This window comes from Crinia signifera, chromosome 3 (genome assembly GCF_055691185.1).
Source record: "Crinia signifera chromosome 3, ASM5569118v1, whole genome shotgun sequence".
NCBI lineage: Eukaryota > Metazoa > Chordata > Amphibia > Anura > Myobatrachidae > Crinia > Crinia signifera.
Genome location: NC_139219.1, coordinates 284,343,708 through 284,363,096, shown reverse-complemented (window position 1 = coordinate 284,363,096; position 19,389 = coordinate 284,343,708). Strand labels below are relative to the sequence as shown.

General features: G+C 46.6%; 2 protein-coding genes across 12 annotated transcripts in view; one reads left to right on the top strand and one right to left on the bottom strand.

Annotated features, from left to right (window-relative positions):
* The window catches only part of TRIP12 (thyroid hormone receptor interactor 12), a 94,808-nt gene extending 77,628 nt beyond the window's left edge, over window positions 1–17,180 (bottom strand). For all 7 annotated transcript variants that reach the window (XM_083178327.1, XM_083178330.1, XM_083178329.1 and 4 more), the window contains exon 1: window positions 16,577–17,180. The gene's annotated coding sequence lies outside the window, so the exon portion shown is untranslated. The remainder of the gene's footprint in view (window positions 1–16,576) is intronic.
* FBXO36 (F-box protein 36) overlaps window positions 16,764–19,389 on the top strand; it is a 72,651-nt gene continuing 70,025 nt past the window's right edge. For 2 of the 5 annotated variants that reach the window (XM_083178341.1, XM_083178339.1), the window contains exon 1: window positions 17,237–17,348. Coding sequence is in view for 2 of the 5 variants with exons in the window: in XM_083178337.1 (XP_083034463.1) it covers window positions 17,253–17,348 (96 nt within the window). In the remaining 3 variants the exon portion in view is untranslated. Of the gene's footprint in view, window positions 17,349–19,389 lie in introns of all 5 variants that reach the window. The other 3 variants (XM_083178338.1, XM_083178337.1, XM_083178340.1) reach the window with 3 other exon arrangements.

Below are 19,389 nucleotides of genomic sequence, written 5' to 3'. Positions count from 1 at the left end.
AGTTGCATGCAAGACTCACATCACCAAGTCCAATGCCAAGTGTCAAATGGAGTGGTGTAAGTCACACACACTGTTGCTGTGAAAACGTTTTCTGTGGAGTGATGAAGAACGTATCTCTGGTTGGCGGTCAGGCTGAGGAGTTTGGGTCTGCCTGATGCTGGGAGAGGCATACCATAACTGTGAAGACATTTTGAACAATGCTATCCTTCCATCTTTGTGGCAAGAGTTTGGGGAAGGCCCTTTTCTATTGCAACATGACTGTGTCCCAGTGCACAAAACAAGGAATATAAAGACATGGTTTGTGGAATTCGGTGTGGAAGAACTTGAGTGGCCCACACAGAGCCCTGTCCTCAACTGCATGGAGCACCTTTGGAATGCACTAGAGAGGAGATTGCAAGACAGGCCATCTCTTCCCATATACGTCTGACCTTATTCATGCTCTACAAAATGAATGGGCACAATTTCCCACAGAAGCACTCAATCTTGAGTGGAAGCAGTTATAGCTGCAAAGGGAGACCAACGCAATGTCATTACAGTTCGTATTGATGTAATAGTCAGGTGTCCAAGTACTCTTGTCCATATAGGGGGGGGGGGGGGGGGTGGAAACCTGCAGTTCTAGGACAGGGTCAGAAAAAAATGCAGGTGTACCCAGGCAAGGTCTATGACATCAGCACCAGCCTCGTTTACCCTGGTGAGCCACGACCTAAGGAACAAAGTTGCCAGGGGCTCCAACTGTATTGCATCAAATTTCCATTGAACACCCCCCAGCAGCTCCCCGGGAAACCATTTACATGCATTAAACGCATGTAGAAAATGGCAAAGCAAGCGCCAAATCGGATGAAGGACTCCTGGGGAGGTGCCAAGGAAGTTCAAACTTGTGCATCACAAATCGGACCAGTGTGTGTGGGGGCCTTCGGTGTTGCTCTGTTCTGGTACTTACAGCTGCCAGCACCCAAATGCTGCTTTTCATGTTGCTCCCAGAACAATAGTTGGTTTAGCTGTTTTACATTGCTAAACCCAACACTTGAAGGTGTGATCAGCATGACAAACAATGGGCGCCCAAACATTTGCATATCACGCCATATCAAGTGACAAGGAAATGGTATTTTGTGTGCAAAATAAAACAACTGAATCACCCCTTTCAGCCTCAGCATAGAATATGCCAGATCTATATATTTTAGCTGATAGGGACAGGTTTCCGGTTACCTGTCGCTACACAAATAGAGCACACCAGTAAGTTAATGCTCAGTGTTCAGCTTCTGCCTGATCCAGCAGAAAAAGGGTTAATTGACAAGAGCACGCTCGACCATATGACAGTATCCAATGCATCATGTCAGATCTGCTGCAAGTTCACACGTGGAACATAAATATTGAATGCAGATTGTGGCTAGCTTCTCTATTTATAACATTGCAAACACTAAGGGCTTCACAGGAATTAAAGCAGCAGCGGTAGAAGAGGAAATATTTCCTATTTCAAAGTATATTCCAGATTTATAGTCTGGTGAGGAAAGAATTGTGCTAATAAAATACATAAATTGAAGAAAAAAAACAAAAAAAACACACCTTATTTCTTCAAATGTTTCCTACAGATTTAGAAAGACCCTCCTGACTCTTAAAAGGAGGATTCAGTTTAGCACAGTGATCTATGCACAGAGTAATGGCCCCCATACACTAGGGCGACTTGTCCTTAGGACAAGTCGCCCCCGACTTCCCCCTGAGCTTCCCCGGGGGAGCTGGATTAGATTGGCACTTGATGTGCCATTTTTTACATGTGATAAATCGTCTCGATTTATCACATGTAAAAAACCCGGGAGCAGGGGGGCTGGGGACGCTGCGGGGGACACAGATGCTGCGGGGGACACAGGCGGCATAGAGCCGGGCAGAGGGAGCCGGGAGCTGTCAGTGCTAGAAAAAAAAGCCTACTGTATACAATGAATGGGCAGCCTGTGATTGGCTGAGCGCTCTCTCAGCCAATCACAGGCCGCCCATTCATTGTATGGGCTTTTTTTTTTTGTATTCAGTGCTGACAGCTCCCGGCTCCCCCCGCCCGGCTCTATGCCGCCTGTGTCCCTCGCAGCGTCCCCAGCCCCCCCTGCTCCCTCCACCGCCGCACCGCCCCACTAGGTCCCAAGTCGGGTGGTCGGACGTGCAGCAGGTCCGACCACCCGACGCAGATCCGATGCGCACGGGACCGCGCATCGGATCTGAGGGGACATCAAAACTAGCCGATTTTGGTCAGATCCGACTGATCTGGCCTAAATCTGACCAAAAATCGGCCAGTGTATGGGGGCCTTAAGTTCTCGGGCGCGATATTATTATTCTATTTGCACTCCACTACTTATTTACTAGACCAAATGACATTGGTTACATATAAACTACTATGGCTGCTCCCAAAGGCAATTCTGGAGATTGCCGCTTAAAGATACAGAAATTGATTGAATTATAAGGAAAGAAGTTATTTGACTTTGTATGTACACTAAAATTAATCTAATTCAAAAGAGAGCGCCAGACACCTGAACATATGTCTTAGAAAATTCATATAAAAATGTATTTATAAAAAAAGAAGAAAAAGGACATTAAAAACACAAATAAAATCACAGAATACAATATCACAGATATAATTAACCCAATTGGGAATACAATAAAAATATATATTAGCCACTTAATCATAGGTTACTAATAAACCCAGCTCTTAGACAATTCCCTGCATATGAAAATAAAAATATCCATCAGATGTTACTTCCGAAGAAATATACATATATGTGGGGCCAATTAGGAAGGTGATCCTTTAAGGTCTTGGAAAACTTATCCTTTAGTAGAGGAAGATGTGCACATCTAAAAAGCTTCAATAGACCGTTCTTTGTTGCCAAAGGGTTTCTCAGGAGGAAAGATTGCGCTATTGTGTATATTTTGAGACCAGTACCTCTCTGATGTTGCGGGTACTCAAATACAGTCCCTGCGGTAGCCTTCTGTGTCGGGGTGCTTCAACCCGCCCGGCTCCAGCTGTAATCAGCGAGCCGATGATGTATTTGGCGTAGCGGGAAGCACCTTCAGTAACCTATGATTAAGTGGCTAATATATTTTTATTGTATTCCCAATTGGGTTAATTATATCTGTGATATTGTATTCTGTGATTTTATTTGTGTTTTCAATGTCCTTTTCTTCTTTTTTATAAATAAATTTTTATATGAATTTTCTAAGACATATGTTCAGGTGTGTGGCGCTCTCTTTTGAATTAGATTAATTTTAGTGTACATACAAAGTCAAATAACTTCTTTCCTTATAATTCAATCAAAGATTGTGAGGTCGTCTGCAGTACTGTATATGGCTGATACACGAACAGCAGACCATTGCTTAGCCTTAGACTGAATTCCCACATAGATCAACACTCCTAAATTCAATATTTTTTCCACCCGCAATCTACACTAAAACGGGCTTATCTCAATCTGTGTTTATAGCCATGCTGTACTATAAAATAGGATTTTGGGTACCTACCGGTAAATCCTTTTTTTTGTAGTCCATATGGGATACTGGGTTCACTACTATGGGGATTGAGACCTCCGCAGGAGAGACAGGCACATAAAAGACTTTCAGTGTGGGTGCACTGGCTCCTCCCCTCAATCTCCCTCCACTAGTCAGTTTTGAAAAACTGTGCCGAAGGAGAGTATGTGAGGATTAGGTGATAATTTACTGTGGTGAGATTCATCCAGCACACCCAAAACAAACAAAACATAGAAAAGGTGAATCCTAACATCTTCAGAGGACACCTTTAACTAGAAAAAATATATAACAGTCCTATAGACAACAAGGCAACAAGCCTAAACATAGTAAGAAGCAGAATCTTACAGCAGAATAGCCGCACTGAGGCGGGCTCCCAGTATCCCATATGGACTACGAGAAAAGGATTTACCGGTAGGTACCCAAAATCCTATTTTCTCTACCGTCCAATGGGATACTGGGTTCACTACTATGGGGAGGTCCCAAAGCTACCAGAACGGGTGGGAACGTGCGGAGTCTGCTGTAGAACCGCATTCCCAAACTGGGAATCCTCCCTGGCCAGAATGTCAAATTTGTAAAACTTTACAAAGGTGTGTTGACCTGACCAAGTAGCGGCCCTACAAAGTTGCATGGCCGAGACCCCTCGAGCAGCCGCCCAAGAAGTTCCTACAGATCTGGTTGAATGAGCCTTCACTGAAAAGGGAAGGGATAAACCAGCTGTTGCATAGGCCTGTTGGATAGTACATCTTATCCATCTGGCTATGGTCCGCGTAGAAGCAGGTGACCCCTTCTTCTGCGCATCATAAAGCACAAAGAGGCTGTCCATCTTTCGGATCCTAGCTGTGCGCTTGATACCCCTTTAGAGTGAGGACCACATCCAAGGAATCAGGTATATCCGGATGTGTCGCGCTTGAAGGGACCACAATAGGTTGGTTTAAGTGGAACCCAGACACAAACTTTGGAAGAAAATGTGGTCTAGTCCTGAGCTCAGCCCTATCCTCGTGGAACACTAGGTAAGGACTCCTACATGACAAGGCCCCAAGCTCAGACACCCTCCTGGCCGAAGCCAAGGCCAGCAGTACAACCGTTTTCCAAGTGAGGTGTCGCAACTCAGACTCCTCTAATGGAACAAACCAAGCAGATTTTAGAAAGGTAAGAACCACCTCCAAATCCCACGGTGCAGTGGGTGGCACAAAGGGAGGCTGAATCCTCAGGACCCCTTGTAGGAAGGTTTGTACTTCTGGCAAGGCCGCAATCTTTTTCTGGAAAAACACCGACAGCGCCGAGATCTGGACCTTTAAGGATCCCAATCGAAGTCCCTTCTCCAACCCAGCCTGAAGGAAACGCAGCAGGCCGTTTAGTCGAAAAATAGCCGGAGGTAAGGCATTCCTTTCGCACCAGGTAATATATCTTCGCCATATGACATGATAATGAGAAGCCGTCACCGGCTTCCTGGCTCTTATCATGGTAGTAACAGAAGGATGTAGACCTTTGTGGACTAAGATCTGCCGCTCAACCTCCAGGCCCTTAAAACGTAGCCGCTGTAAGTCCTGAAAGACAAACGGGCCCTGGAGGAGCAGGTCTTTTCTTAGAGGCAGACACCACAGGTCTTCCACTAGCATGGCCTGAATGTCCCCGTACCAGGCCCTTCGTGGCCAATCCGGTGCCACCAGGATGGCTTCCGTCTCCTGATGCCGAAGCCGCTTTAGCACCCGCGCCAACAATGGGAGTGGTGGGAACAGATACACTAGTTGGAAATCCCAGGTCCAAGTGACAGCGTCCACTGCTATCGCCCCTGGTTCGTGCACAATACCTCTCTACCTTGTGGTTCAATCGTGAAGCCATTAGGTCGATCTGAGGGAGTCCCCACAGATCCACTATGGTGTTGAACACATGAGGGTGAAGACCCCACTCTCCCGGGTGAAGGTCGTGACGATTCAGGAAGTCCGCCTCCCAGTTGTCGACTCCCGGGATGAAGATCGCTGACAGGGCCTGGACATTCTGTTCTGCCCAAGAGAGGATCTTTGTTGCTTCCCTCATGCAAGGCATGCTTTTCGTACCACCCTGTCGATTGATGTAAGCCACAGTGGTGGCATTGTCCGACTGGACCTGGACCGCCTTGCCCTGTAACAATGGAGCTGCCTGTAGCAGGGAATAGTAGACCGCCCTCAACTCCAGCTTGTTGATATGTAGGCTGGACTCCAGTGGGGACCACCGACCCTGGAGGTGGACTCCCTGTGTCACAGCCCCTCAGGCTGGCGTCTGTGGTTACCAGAACCCAGTCCTGGATCTGGAACCTGCGGCCTGCCAACAGATTGGATGAATCTAGCCACCACTGTAGCGAGATCCTGGTTCTTGGTGCCAGGCCAATCCTCCTGTGCATCTGCAGGGGGGATCCGGACCAATTTGTCAGAATATCCAGTTGCAGGACTCTGGAATGGAAACGGCCAAATTGTATTGCTTCGAATGAAGCCACCATCTTGCCTAGGAGCCTGAGACAAAGATGGATTTGTACCAAAGGAGTCCGTAGAACTTCTCTCACAAGCTGTTGTATCGCATTGACCTTTTCCATTGGCAGGAAAACCCTTTGTTCCGACGTGTCCAGGATCATGCCCAGGAATAACATCCGTTGGGTCGGAACCAGAGATGATTTGGACATGTTCAGAATCCATCCGTGGTCTCTTAGAATCTGCATGGTCAGATTGAGAGCACTTCTCAAGGCTTCTGTCAACCTCGCCTTTATTAGCAGGTCGTCCAAGTAGGGTATGACGTTTACCCTTTGAAGCCTGAGGAGTGACATCATTTCCGCCATTACCTTTGTGAAACCCTTCGGGCTGTCAACAGCCCCGCGGGTTAAGGCCCGGAATTGGTAATGGTCGTTTCCAGGGCAAATCTGTGGTAGATTTGGTGCGGGGGCCAAATTGGGATGTGTAAATAGGCGTCCTTTACGTCTATTGAGGCCAGGAACTCCCCTTTTTCTAGACTGGCAATCACCGACCGCAAGGACTCCATCCTGAACTTGAACACCCGAAGGAAGGGGTTCAGTGACTTTAGGTTCAGAATGGGCCTTGCTGAGCCGTCTGGCTTCGGTACCAGGAATAGTTTGGAATAATATCCCTGGCCCTGTTCCGTGCTTGGAACTGGCACAATTACCTGTGTCTGAAGGAGCCTGTGAACGGCCCCCTGAAGGAGAACCTGATCCTCCTGGGATGCTGGAAAGGCCGACTTGAAATACCTTCTGAGAGGGGGCTTGTCGAATTCCAGCCTGTAGCCTAGTGAAATGAGACTCCTGGCCCAGGAATCTAGGCAGGAGGCGTCCCACACATGACTGAAGTGCAACAATCGCGCTCCCACCTCGAGAGTTTCTTGTGGCGGGAGAACCCCGTCATGCTGCAGGCTTAGAGGTAGCCGCGGCATTGGTACGTTCTTGGGTACCTGAGGTGTTTGGTTTCCTAAACTTTCCTCTCGTGCCTCTGTTGGCATTGGAGGCACCCCTTGCCTTGGGGCGAAACCTGTTCCCACGAAAGGACTGCTGGGAGTTACCTGTGAAGGTGCGCTTTGTCACTGTGGGTGCTGATGGGAGGAAGGTGGATTTCCCTGCCGTGGCCTTAGAAATCCAGCCGTCTAGTTCACTTCCAAAGAGCCTCCACGCTCTTTTTAGAGTCCACATCCGCAGTCCACTGACGTAGCCACAAAGCCCGTCTGGCTGACACCGCCATGGCCGAATTGCGCGCGTTTATTGCGCCCAATTCCTTCTGCGCCTCACAAAGGATCCTTGCGGTGTCCTGAATGTGACGCAGATTGTCACCAATCTGGGCCACAGTCATGTCACCCAACAACCCCTCCTGGATCTGGGTTGACCAGGTATGAATGGCCTTAGCCATCCAACAGCTGGCTAGTACTGGGCGTTGAGAGGCCCTACTAGCTGTGTACATCGACTTGAGGGTAGCTTTAAGCCTTCTGTCCGCCCCGTCCTTAAGGGTGGATACACCCGGGACTGGCAGCAACACTTTCTTTGAAAGGCAGGAGACAGATGAGTCCACCACCGGTGGCTCCTCCCACTTTTCTGCCCAGAGGTTCAAAGGGGTAAGCATTTGTAAACCTTTTAGACAGAGTGAACCTTTTATCAGGGTTCTGCCATGCTGCCCTGTAAACCGTTTCTAATTCTGCCTGCTCAGGGAAGTACACCGGCTGTTTCCTCTGAGTCATGAAGAAAGGATCCCCTTCTGTGGATGTCTCCACCGGGAGATCTCTAAAACATCCCTAATGGCCTTGATTAGTGGTTCAGGACCATGAGCTGCTAGCTCAGGGACTGGTTCCTGCTGAACCTGCTCCTCTCCTTCCTCCAATATGTCCTCATCATCATCATCTGAGTCTGGGGCCATTGCAGCAGCCGGCCTCTTCTGAGGCTGTGCGGGAGGAGGAGGAATGTGAAGGGTATGAAGAATATCAACCCTGGCAGATAACATGGACAATTCCCTCTGAACCCTCTGCGTTTGCTGAGTGTTAGTGGAAAGCTGTGAAGCTACACAATCTAGCAATGTCTTCATGCTGGAGGCCCACGCAGGCTCCTGATCATCAGCCTGTGATATCCACGCAAGCTGTGGGGGCACCCCACTGACCTGGGTGTCTGCACCACTGGGTTGTGGTGACATACAAGGTTCACAAGTGACCTGAGACTGTGACTTGGGCACAAATTTGGTGCTACACACCATGCAGGTAAGCTTCTTTACCATGATGAGGCTGTATCTCTGATATAACACAGCAGTACAACTCACCCCCACACAGCCACTCACACACCACGCCACTGGTATGGAAACAGACTATGTGACTTGTAGTATGTGTGCTTTGTAACTAAACAGTGGGGAAAACAGAGCAATTGGGGAACCAAGTGCACCCTTAACTCACAGATCTGGGTGAGCTGGTAACGCTAATACGGCCTACACACATGCCGATATTAAGGCATTTTCTAAGCGATTTTGCTTAGTTTGGCAAAGTCGCTTAGCAAATGCCCTCACATCGGTGTATGTGTGGGGGCTGTATCAGCAGCCGTGCGCGTCCCCGCGCGTCTTTATCGCTGGCCGAGATTGATGGACAGTGTCCATCAATCTCGGCATCGGCAGTGTTCTCCCACCGGAGAACACTGGCGCTGTCTGCTCGCTTAGCACACAGAGCTGACCGCTCGCTCTGTGTGTGGGCTGTCCGCTCTGTGTGCTATGAGATAGCGGCGCAGCACAGCCCGACCTAGCATAGCTAGGTAGCCCTGCACACATCGCTATGTGTGTAGGGCCCTTAAACACAGTGATTTGAACAACACAGTGTCTATACAAAACAAGCCAGATAGCGCAGCAGCGCTAAATCGCTAATTAACTTGCTGTCTCTGCCATGCTGCAAGGACCCGGATCCACCACGCCAGTGAGGAGCCTTCTGTAATGGAGTCTGCGGCATGAAGAAGCAGGAAGTGACAGCGCGCGCCCAGCAGAGTCTGGTCCCGCTCTGAGTGAAACCCCGCCCCCCTGTACACGGAGCTGGTGCTTCATCTAATTTTATACTGGCACATAATGGCGGTTTCTTAAAACAACCTTTGGGGTGGTCCAGCGGCAGCACCCCTGTGCCAGTGTTACTGATGTGGGGGTCACGCAGTCCCTACCTGAGGGCCGCCATTACTGTCCATCATCATGCCGCACAACAAATGGCTGCGGAGTCCCCTTGTGGGACCCCCAGCCTGTACTCACCACTGTAGTCTTCTGACCTGTCAGGAGTGTGCGGCGGCTGGGGGGCTTGCTCGCCACGGCCCAGTGCTGTGCGGTGACAAGCCCCACACAGAACCGAATGTCCTGCAGCAGGGTCAGCTCTGCACCTAAAGAGGCCGGGGACTGACCCTTCCCCTGACACCCACGAAGCAGGACAGCTGTGTGGTCACCACAGCGCCCCAAAATAATAAAAACTTAAATAAAACAGTCGAAAAACTCTGGAGCATCCAGAAGCACTGCCTCTCCCTGAGGTACATTTTTTAAAACTGACTAGTGGAGGGAGATTGAGGGGAGGAGCCAGAGCACCCACACTGAAAGTCTTTTATGTGCCTGTCTCTCCTGCGGAGGTCTCAATCCCCATAGTAGTTAACCCAGTATCCCATTGGACGGTAGAGAAATTAGTTTTATGCGATTACTATTGCTCCAATTGTAATGACTGACCTAGAGCTAGGAAGGACCAGCTCAAAAGCTTACGCTAGATCGGGAACTAGCATTGATACACAAGGATTGGTACTACCTATTGCATAATTGTAGGCTAGGTTGCAAAGGTTTTTAATGTGATGTACGATATGGCAAAGACAATGTGCACAGTGAGGACTGTATAGAGGGGAGTAGGAAAGCTCATTAAGGTTATGTGGGCAGTTCCAGAAAGTTGCCAGAAGAGGTGGAGTGTTCAGGGAATGCTTGAAGGAACGAAGATTGGATGAGAGTCCAATTGTGCATCAGAGAGCATTCCACAGAGTGAATGCAACCAAACAAAGGGTGTGTTAAAAAGCCAGTTTAAGTTTTAAAAATAACAGGTCCTGCGTCTCCTGCATAATGTGGAGAAGCGGGCACCTATATCACTGCAATGTATTATTCAGGGGCCAGTCGATAAGGAGAGCTGTTATGTTCTGCCTTCATGGCTCTCCTTATCGGCACCCCTGCGCATGCAACTTGTAACAAACTGCTCCTTCTCTCCCCTGGCTGGCTCTCTGGGCATGCGTGAGATCTCGAGCGCAGCCCAGAGCCAGCAGCAGGGCTAGCGTTGTCCCTGCAGTGGGGATAGGATGCTAGCCCTGGGTTTGCATTTAATGCCTTGAAGGCTGTTAATACATCATCCGGGCCGCTAATTACTGTATTCTATAATCTGAGGCCAACATTCATTGGAGACAACCAACTTGTGGTTGGACCAAGTTTAAGTTATTAGCCTATCAATGCACAAGAAAGGAGTGACCTCACGGACATTAAGGGACGTCCTTGTCCATATTAAGCCAAAAGAACCCCGGTTAAGCACACAGTGTCTAATTCACTGTACGAGGAGATTCATTTGTTTAGGCACCCTCCAGTAGATGGCTCCCAATGGTAGAGATTGTTCTGCCGTTCGTGAGTGTTATCACCACTGACATTTCAGCTTGCAGCCTACTGAGGGGACAAAAGGAAATGTGGTTAAAGTAACTAGACTTTTCCCATTGCAGTCACATTTAGCAGCTATGTGCAGCTAAACAATGCTTTTGGGTGCGACAATTGAATAGAAAAATATTGGGCACTCAAAAAACATTTGCCCCATTTAAAATTATATATATTTTTATATCTGCAGATTTTTACTGCAAACATGCAGTATCAGCCTACTACTACCACCACCTGCTGAGCAGTATGCACATTGGTTTCAGTACATTGTAAGCACGCCCACTCCTTAGAAGTGCTTGCTTGTGCTTTGACTGCTCGACTTCTGAAATGAACACAAATAGTCTACTCCAGGGTTACTGAGCAACATGGTGCCAGGCAGCATGTTTATAGCCTAGGAATACCAATCTATATAAATCAGAGAATAACAGTTATATCCCAATCATAATCACGCACCATTTGCCCTAGCTTGTATAGGGCTTCAATTAGAAGCCCAGCAGTAAATACACTTATGCCAATGATCATCATCAGCAGGTCAGCCAAACATTGATTCTAGCACAAGTGCTAGACTAGATTGAATGTCCTTGCTTCATTGCTTTATCAGACACTAGTGGTGAGAAGTAATGCTGCCCAAATTCAGCGGCTGCGCTGAATGCCAGCCAAACTCAATTTTTGTTGTTGCAATTATTTGCAAGGCAAAACCATGCCTTGCGACTGCCCCTTTAAAAATGAAAAAAGTCCAGGTTCAGCCAGAATCGCACGCACCTTCCGAGCGGCATTACACCACACCATAAATCTATTTGTTAAAACTTTCCTCATTGCGTAGTAAAGTGTATAACAGCCCAAGAAGTCTTTTTTTCCCCAGGTGAGTGGTTTTCTCCTTTTATTGGCTAATCATTATTACATTCAATCAAAATTTAACTTCTAAGTCAAACACATGTTAATAAATATATATTTTGATATAGAAAGGATTAAAGGTAGCCCTGGAATATATGGTAGGGAATTTCATGTGTTGCTCTGTTTGGCCATGCAAAGACACCGTAGCCAACATTATTGTTATGTTGTTCCATCATTTTGAGGAACTGGTAACTAGTCATAAATGGCCAAGATGGCAATCCTAATATATGTTAGCATACACAGGTGTGCAGGCATCTATGAAATCTGTAAATGTATTGGCAGAACTACAGATCAGTTTTCTAACAGACTTAAGCCCAATCCTGTCCGCAGCCAGTAATATCAGGTGGCAAAATTGAGTAGACACACTGAATATTATTTGTAAACACTGAACATGTAGCTCATTGGTGATACAGCCAAAATCGACTTGCATGTTCAGTAGACCATTAAAGTTGCTTGGGAGCGCACATCACTGCGCGTACACACTAGACCCAAGATTGCGATCTACTGGTAGCTCACCTTGGCAATACGGATTGATGGACCACTCCTCCACTCGTCGCCTTCCCCAGTACTTCCACCTCGGAGGAGGAGAGATGCTAGAGGTCATATTTGTTCTCTAGTGTCTCATAGGGAGAATAGCGCTGCAGCATTACCCAGAAATGCCAGGAGCGCTTAGAGCTTATGCCACTTGTCATGGAGAAAGCATTGCACCTCTGGCAATGAGCAAGTAATTTTAAATTAAATAGAAGCCTTACTGTTGAACAGAGTGTGCGGCCTATCGAGACAGGGGCACAATGTGCCTGGCATAATGTGTAATAAGCATTACAGTGTGTGGCATAATGTGTAAAGGGCGTTTTTCCGTTATTAGGCAAATTTTGTATTCTAGTAGCTCTTTAGGAGGTTTATTTTGTCTGGAGTAGCTCACGCCCATTTAAAGATGGAAACCACTGCACTAGACATCAATAAAAGTGCCCTTTCTGAGCAATATATTTTCAAATAGCCTCAAGTGTATATGGGGCTTAATTATCTGACAAAGGGCCAGATTCAGAGATGGATGTAGAACATGTGTAGAAATGCTACAAGAGGTATCTGTAGTAAAAAGACAGAGTGCTGCATATGAAGATGCAGCATCAGACCACCGGTCGCAATGTTTGGCATATCGGATATCTGATTAAGCCAAAGCTTACACACAATGGCCACTAACTGCTCAGCCAAAGCCAGGACATCTGCATGTGAATACATAAAGCCTAGAATCGGCACTCCCAGAAAACTACATGACACACCCACGTTTCCAGGAATGCTAGCAAGCTCCGCTTACACCTAACTCAGAAGCTTGTCAATAAGCCCGCAGCTTGGGGTCACTTAATATGCATGATGGGAATAGACATGAACAGACGCCCATAATCAGGGATAGGCTATGTACACACACACACACACTTCGTTTTGCTTTAGATTCGATGCTCTTAGATCTGGCATTAGATCTTCCCATTCAATTTGGCATTAGATCTGTACTTTTGCATTCAATTTCACAGTGTAGGTACAATGTACTCATTCGATTTACTGGATCAAATTCGAGATTTCCTTGGCTGCATAGTCTATTTTTCTTTTCTTTTCGATTGAGAAAACGGGAGCGCGCATCGAATGCAGATCGAAAGTGTCCTAAAAACCATTCACTATTGTTTCTATAAGCAAAATTGAATCGAAAACAGGGGGGGGGGGGGGGGGGAAATCGAAGCGTGTGTACACAGCTTTACATTCATCTCTGAATCATGCCCAAAGAGGACTTGGAAATAATAATAAAAAAAGAACACATGCCATTATAGGAAAATTTGAAGATGAACAAAGACCAGAAGATCTGTTCTCCAAAACAAAGTTTTGTAATACCATTAAATTTGTTACGGCGATTCACCAATTGGTGTATCATATGACTATTAGGTGTCAGAACATGAAGCTGTTAGATGAAACCAGTAAAAGCCCACCACCACTAGTGCAAGGAATCGCATATAACACCCCAACAACAGCTGGACCACACATGATACATCGTATGTGGTCCTTTTGCTTACAATAAATGTGACATGAGATCAGATAGATCCTTGTGCAGCCATGATATCGGAGATTGGGATGAGCACAGGAACGCACCTCGCACATGCAGGAAAAGGACAGGCTATGTGATGCCATCAGTCGCAACAATTTGTTGGAATCACATGAAAAGTGCCCATATCCCACTAGTGGATGGGGGCCTTGAGAGTGACCTGAGAGTGTAGGGTCAGTGTAAAGATTGATTCTTTATCTCCAACCACTTCATCACTATGCAGCACATTGCTGCAAACTGAATGACCCCCTAACAGTCCAGGACACCACTGAATATGAAGTGTTCCACAGTCTCCAACAGTGGAAGTCACAGATGTGTGGTCAGATGAGAGCATGTATAGTAGCGACCAGCGATCCCAAAAGGAGGGGAAATGAATGCTGATGCTTTTGGAGACTGTTCCCATAAGTTTTCTCACATTTGGTTGGTACCTAATTTCTTATTGCAGCATATTAAAAAAAAAAGTGACAATTATTGGGACTAAACCCCAATAACTGATATATATGCCCATTATAAAAGCACAGCTAGTGTTCATTCTAGCACCCGCCATCTTTGAAAACCCATGCAGTTCCTCTTCCCTGCCTGGGGTGTTGCTGTCTGCTGTGAGATTTCTAGCAAAGGTCTGGTGTGCATATCAGTGCTGATATACAGGCCACACTGTGCTAGAAGCACTACAGCAGACAGGGCAGAGGAACTGCATGGGTTTTCAAAGATGGTGGGTGCTAGAATGAACACGAACAGCGATGAGGATTTGTAGGAAAAGCTGAGAAACGGGGGTAAGAAAAAAAACAAAAAAAAACATAGCCACTGCTAGTTTAGGCAGCTCAATCTGCAGACCAGGGATGATTCAATTTAGGACAATCTGTCCCGGGCATCGCTGTGATGCCAGTCTGCGCAAATAAATACCAGTTTCTGTTATTTTCTCCTCGCACCACTATGTTGGTAGTATGTGATGTTCCTGGTGGTATAATATATTGATATTATACTCTGTAAAGCGCTGTGGAATATGTATGCGCTATATAAAAAAAATTAAATAAATAAATATTGGCAACTGAATTCCCACCAATGTCCCCACCTTTCTTACCATCTGTTTAATAAAAAAAATAAAAAAAACTGACCAACAAAATTACAGTAACTTATAATTAGCAGGTACAAGGTCTTCAAAAATAGTATGGTACCTAAAATAAATAAGATTTAACAAGTTATTTTATAGGATTTACACAAACTTTCATCTGGTCATTACAGTTAAACAGAAAAATACAATATAAGCAGTAATGCAGATTTACAGCCACTTACCTCACACATACTGTAAGTTAAGAAAAGACAAACCTTACCATAAACATGTTAATGTAGTTCTCCCATTCACACAATAGAAGTATATGCAGTAATCGATAATTAGGTTTGTTTATGATCTAGTAAAATAGGGCCTAAACATAGCAAGGAGACAGACTTTCAGAATAGTGTATTTTCTATGATGTAACACATCTGAAGTATGTGCGTAATTAATATTCAGCACAGGTCACACAATAGAAGTGTATCCCATTTGTTTACCTGAAGGGACATCTCTTAAATACTGCCATGTGCCTGAGCAGGCTAACCCCCCACCCCTCCCCCTTTTTAGTGCGCCTGCGTGCAGCAGTCCTGCTTAGGAGAACACAGGGAGACCCTGATATCTGACATGTCACTCCATTATACACCGCAGCCTGACAGCATCTGTACAACAACACGTATAGACACCATAACCATAGCTTTCTCAGTTATGTTACAGACCAAAACAAAAATAACTCTTCATAACCCACAAACTATACACGACTCCGCCAAAATCAACACACTGAGGTCAGAGGCAAATGCACTCTACTGACCTCTAGGACACCAAGAAAAGCTATTCCTTAAATCTCTGTCACCTTACTAGCACTCCACACAAAGCTCAGCTGTGAGGAGATAGTACAGTGGGAATTAATCAGTTCTAGCACCTAGAACGTCACTAGGCCAAATCCTCCAGTAAGAACAATAACAGGAAGCTGGATGTGACAAAGAACCTAGCTCCAGACATACCCCTTAGAGGGGCACAGGATTAGGAGAAGGGGATATGTGCCAAATAAATTATGACTGGCCACATCAAACCTGCAAGGAGATTATTTTAGTGATGTCATGAATAAACATGACCATGGTGGCTGAGGACAATATGAGCCACACATGCAATTCCCTGTACAGTTCTAGAAATCCTGTAAAACCCCTGCTATAACAGAGGATATGCAATGGTTTTGAAATGTGACAGGAAAATAATAAAAAGACAATATACAAATAGGGAAATAGTAAGGCTATGAACCATTATGCAGTATTCTGTACAAGAAGCCTGTTCCAGCAACACATCCATAGTATGGACATAAATCCTAAAGGCCAACTCATACCAAAGGTCTGATTCCACCATCATTATGTATAGCCTGCTCTACAAATTAGATCAGTGATAAATTACAATTGTACCTTTCCTGAACAATGGATTACACTCAAATAAACTTGTAAATGTAGCAGCACCTTGCCCAATAACATAGATCCCTGGTTAATAAATGACTGTTAGCTGTAGGCCATGCTAATAGGATTTGTGCATTAATCCTAGTACAACATCCATAGAGGCATTGTGTGTTTACACACTATATATAATTCTAGGCCTCTGAGACTTGTCCCAGGCCCAGCAGTAACCAGCTATGAGGCTGATAACATGGACACAAACACAAGGCCCAGCAGGCACAGAGGCAGCTGTACTGTATATGTGGACAATGCTATATGTACACGTTTATCGCAGCAGCGTCCTATTGTAACGCACTGTGTACATGTGTTATTATTATTATCACCCCATCAGCCAACCTGGCGTCCTCACTCCCAATAACACGGCTGTCTGAGCACTTCCTAGAACTCTCACAGCAGCCATTAGCAATCCCCAGCCAGCCCCATATACCTCTGTCTCCTCCGCCACCACCGCCGCACTCCCCCCGGTGTCTCCGCTGCTCTCCGGATCCTGCTTCTCACCGATCAGCTGAGGACTCGAGGCCAGATCCCTCCGCGCACTACTTTATCGCTCTGGATCTTTCCGCTACCGACCGAACTACTTCATAGTGTCAGAGACGGGCCTAGCCGGTATCCCTCCGCGGACTACTTTACTAAAAAGGGGAAACGCAGGTCCCGGGGACGACTGCCGTGATCCCCTCCCCCCCCTCCCCGGGTTGGATTCGAATTGCGCCTTGCTTACTCCCTGGCTGTGGTGGCGAACCTGCCCGTCCGCTTGCTGAGGGTGTATTTTTTTTTTCGCTTTATGAACCGTCGGTTTCTCTTAACAAAAAAGATTTTCAGGTACAGTTGGCTGTCCCCACAGAACCCCCTCCGCCGGTTCAACTCGGTTTTATTTCCGCCAGGGTCACCCCCCTGCCGAGTAGGCAGTTACACAACACGGTGAGCCGCCTCCGTGTGTCTGAGTCCCCCGGTGGAAGTGTTATGTGTCCACTGCTTATTGTTCGGGATGTAATGCGAAGCGGATGGATCTCGGAGGAGAATTCTCCGCCTCTGCGCGCAGGGATCCCTGTGGGGAAGGGGGGTGATCCGCCTCGGTCTCCCTGGCAACCGCGCAAGCGTCTAAGATGGCGGCCCTGTTGCCGGTGGTTCTGTACGAGGGGAACGGGCTGGCACCGGCGCCCAGCAAGGATTTCTATCAGCTGCAGGTCAGCAACAGCGAGGTCAGTGACGGGGCCGCGGCCCGGGGCAGGGTATCGGTAGCCATAGGGCGGACGGGGTATGTGCGTGTGCGGAGAGCCGAGTGCGATGTGTGAGGACGGGGCGGAGCAACGAGCGGGAACTAATGGGCCTGTGACAGCTGGGGTGGAACTACAATTCCCAGCATGCCGTTTTTCCGAGTAGAAATGCTGTAAGCGCCCCCCCTACCGTGCCGGATTTCACCGGTTATAGCCAGGCTGCTGCTGCGTTTGCGCCTGGCTGTCTGTGGGCTGGGAAACATGCTGCAGGATGGGATGTAGCCCAACAGCATATAACCTACTGACAGCTGTATAGTACTGCCATGGCGGGTTGGCCATACCAGGCATGTCCAAACTGTGACCCTCCAGCTGTTGTTAAACTACAATTCCCAGCATGCCTTGCCATAGTTTTAGCATTTCCTAATAACAAAACTGTGGCAGGATATTATGGGACTTCAGCTTTCACAACAGCTGGAGGGCCATGGTTTGCAGTCTGGACAATCCTGCCATAGACATTACAAGGAGTAATGGTTTAATGTTAGGATTACATGCCCATGTGGCCGCCTGTCTGACAGTGTCGTATTTTCATAAAATGTGGCCCGAGTCGCGGTAACCCAGAAGTGGAAAGAATTCTCCCCAATCTGTAAATATTTGGTTGATAAAAATAAGCGATTTGCATTGATGTACCCAGCAAAATAAAAATACTGAGAATGGACGTACATGTATATTTCACAATCCTGATGACACCTGTACTCACATCATACCGCAGAGCACCCCCAGTGGCTTCTCCCCCTACACTTACACATTGGTTCCTCTTCTAGGCCATGAGCTGAATAGCATTATTGGTTTAGATTGAACTTGTTTTACTCACTTCTGATAACACAATGGAGTTTATGTCTTCAGGTTTCATTCTTTTTTTCTGGAACTCTTATTTTGTATTTGTTTGCATTTGATGTTTTGTTATGTGTTGAAGAGTTTGCCTGTTTCTGAGATAGCTCTTGGAAATCGGTATGTTTACTTTTTGGACAGGAAAACTTTTGAAAATGTATTGAAGCATTGTTTCTGTGCAATGTTGTGCTGTGTGGTGCGTCTGAGTCCTACCCTACCCACCTCTTTATCTGTTGTTGTCCCTGCTTGCTGGGACTGGTCACTGGCATGACCTTTTTTTGTGAAAGAGTTTGTTTACCTTTTCTTCCCCTTGACTGGTATAGGATGAGTGCACCACTCCAATCAGTGGCTTAACTATAAAACTATAAAACTATAAAATCAGCTGGGACCCGCAGATCTACTTGTCTGCGGTCCCAGCTCTCCTCCCGAATGGCTCCTGCAGTGCTAATGGAAAAAATAGCTCACACAAAATGTCCGCCCCCTTAACAGCAGACACTTTTTGAGGGGAAAAAAATAAAGTCCTCAAAAAATGTCTGCTGTTAAGGGGGGCGGACATTTTGTGTGAGCAATTTTTTTTATTAGCGTTGCAGAAGCCAGCCAGGAGGAGAGCCGGGACCGCAGACAAGTAGATCTGCGGGTCCCGGCAACACACGCGGCTGCAGCAATGGCAAGAAGCACCAGCGGGGTGAGGAAGGGCAGTGCAGTGCATCGATAGCCCTGCAGACCCCAGGCGCCTACACTTACTCAGCGCCTCTGTGCGACCGGGCTATTGTTACACCACTGACTCCAGTCTAATGTAAATGCCCCATCACAGGTCCCATTTTCCATTAAAGTTATATCATTGAATGTAGGGGGTTTAAATACACCTATAAAATGTAAATAAAATAGCTTCCTCTCTTAAAAAACTTAAACCTGACATTAGAAAGGGGGATACCACTAGGCTAAGTGATAGTTGGATTAATGATTGTATATCTGCATCTTTCCACTCCGAATCTCGTGGGGTTGCGATACTTTTTGCTAAACAACTGCCATATACTGTCATTAATTCTGTCATAGACCCAGAAGGGTGATAAAAATTACTTGCTGTTCAAATTTATGATATTAAATATACCCTTGTGAATTTATATGCCCCCAATAC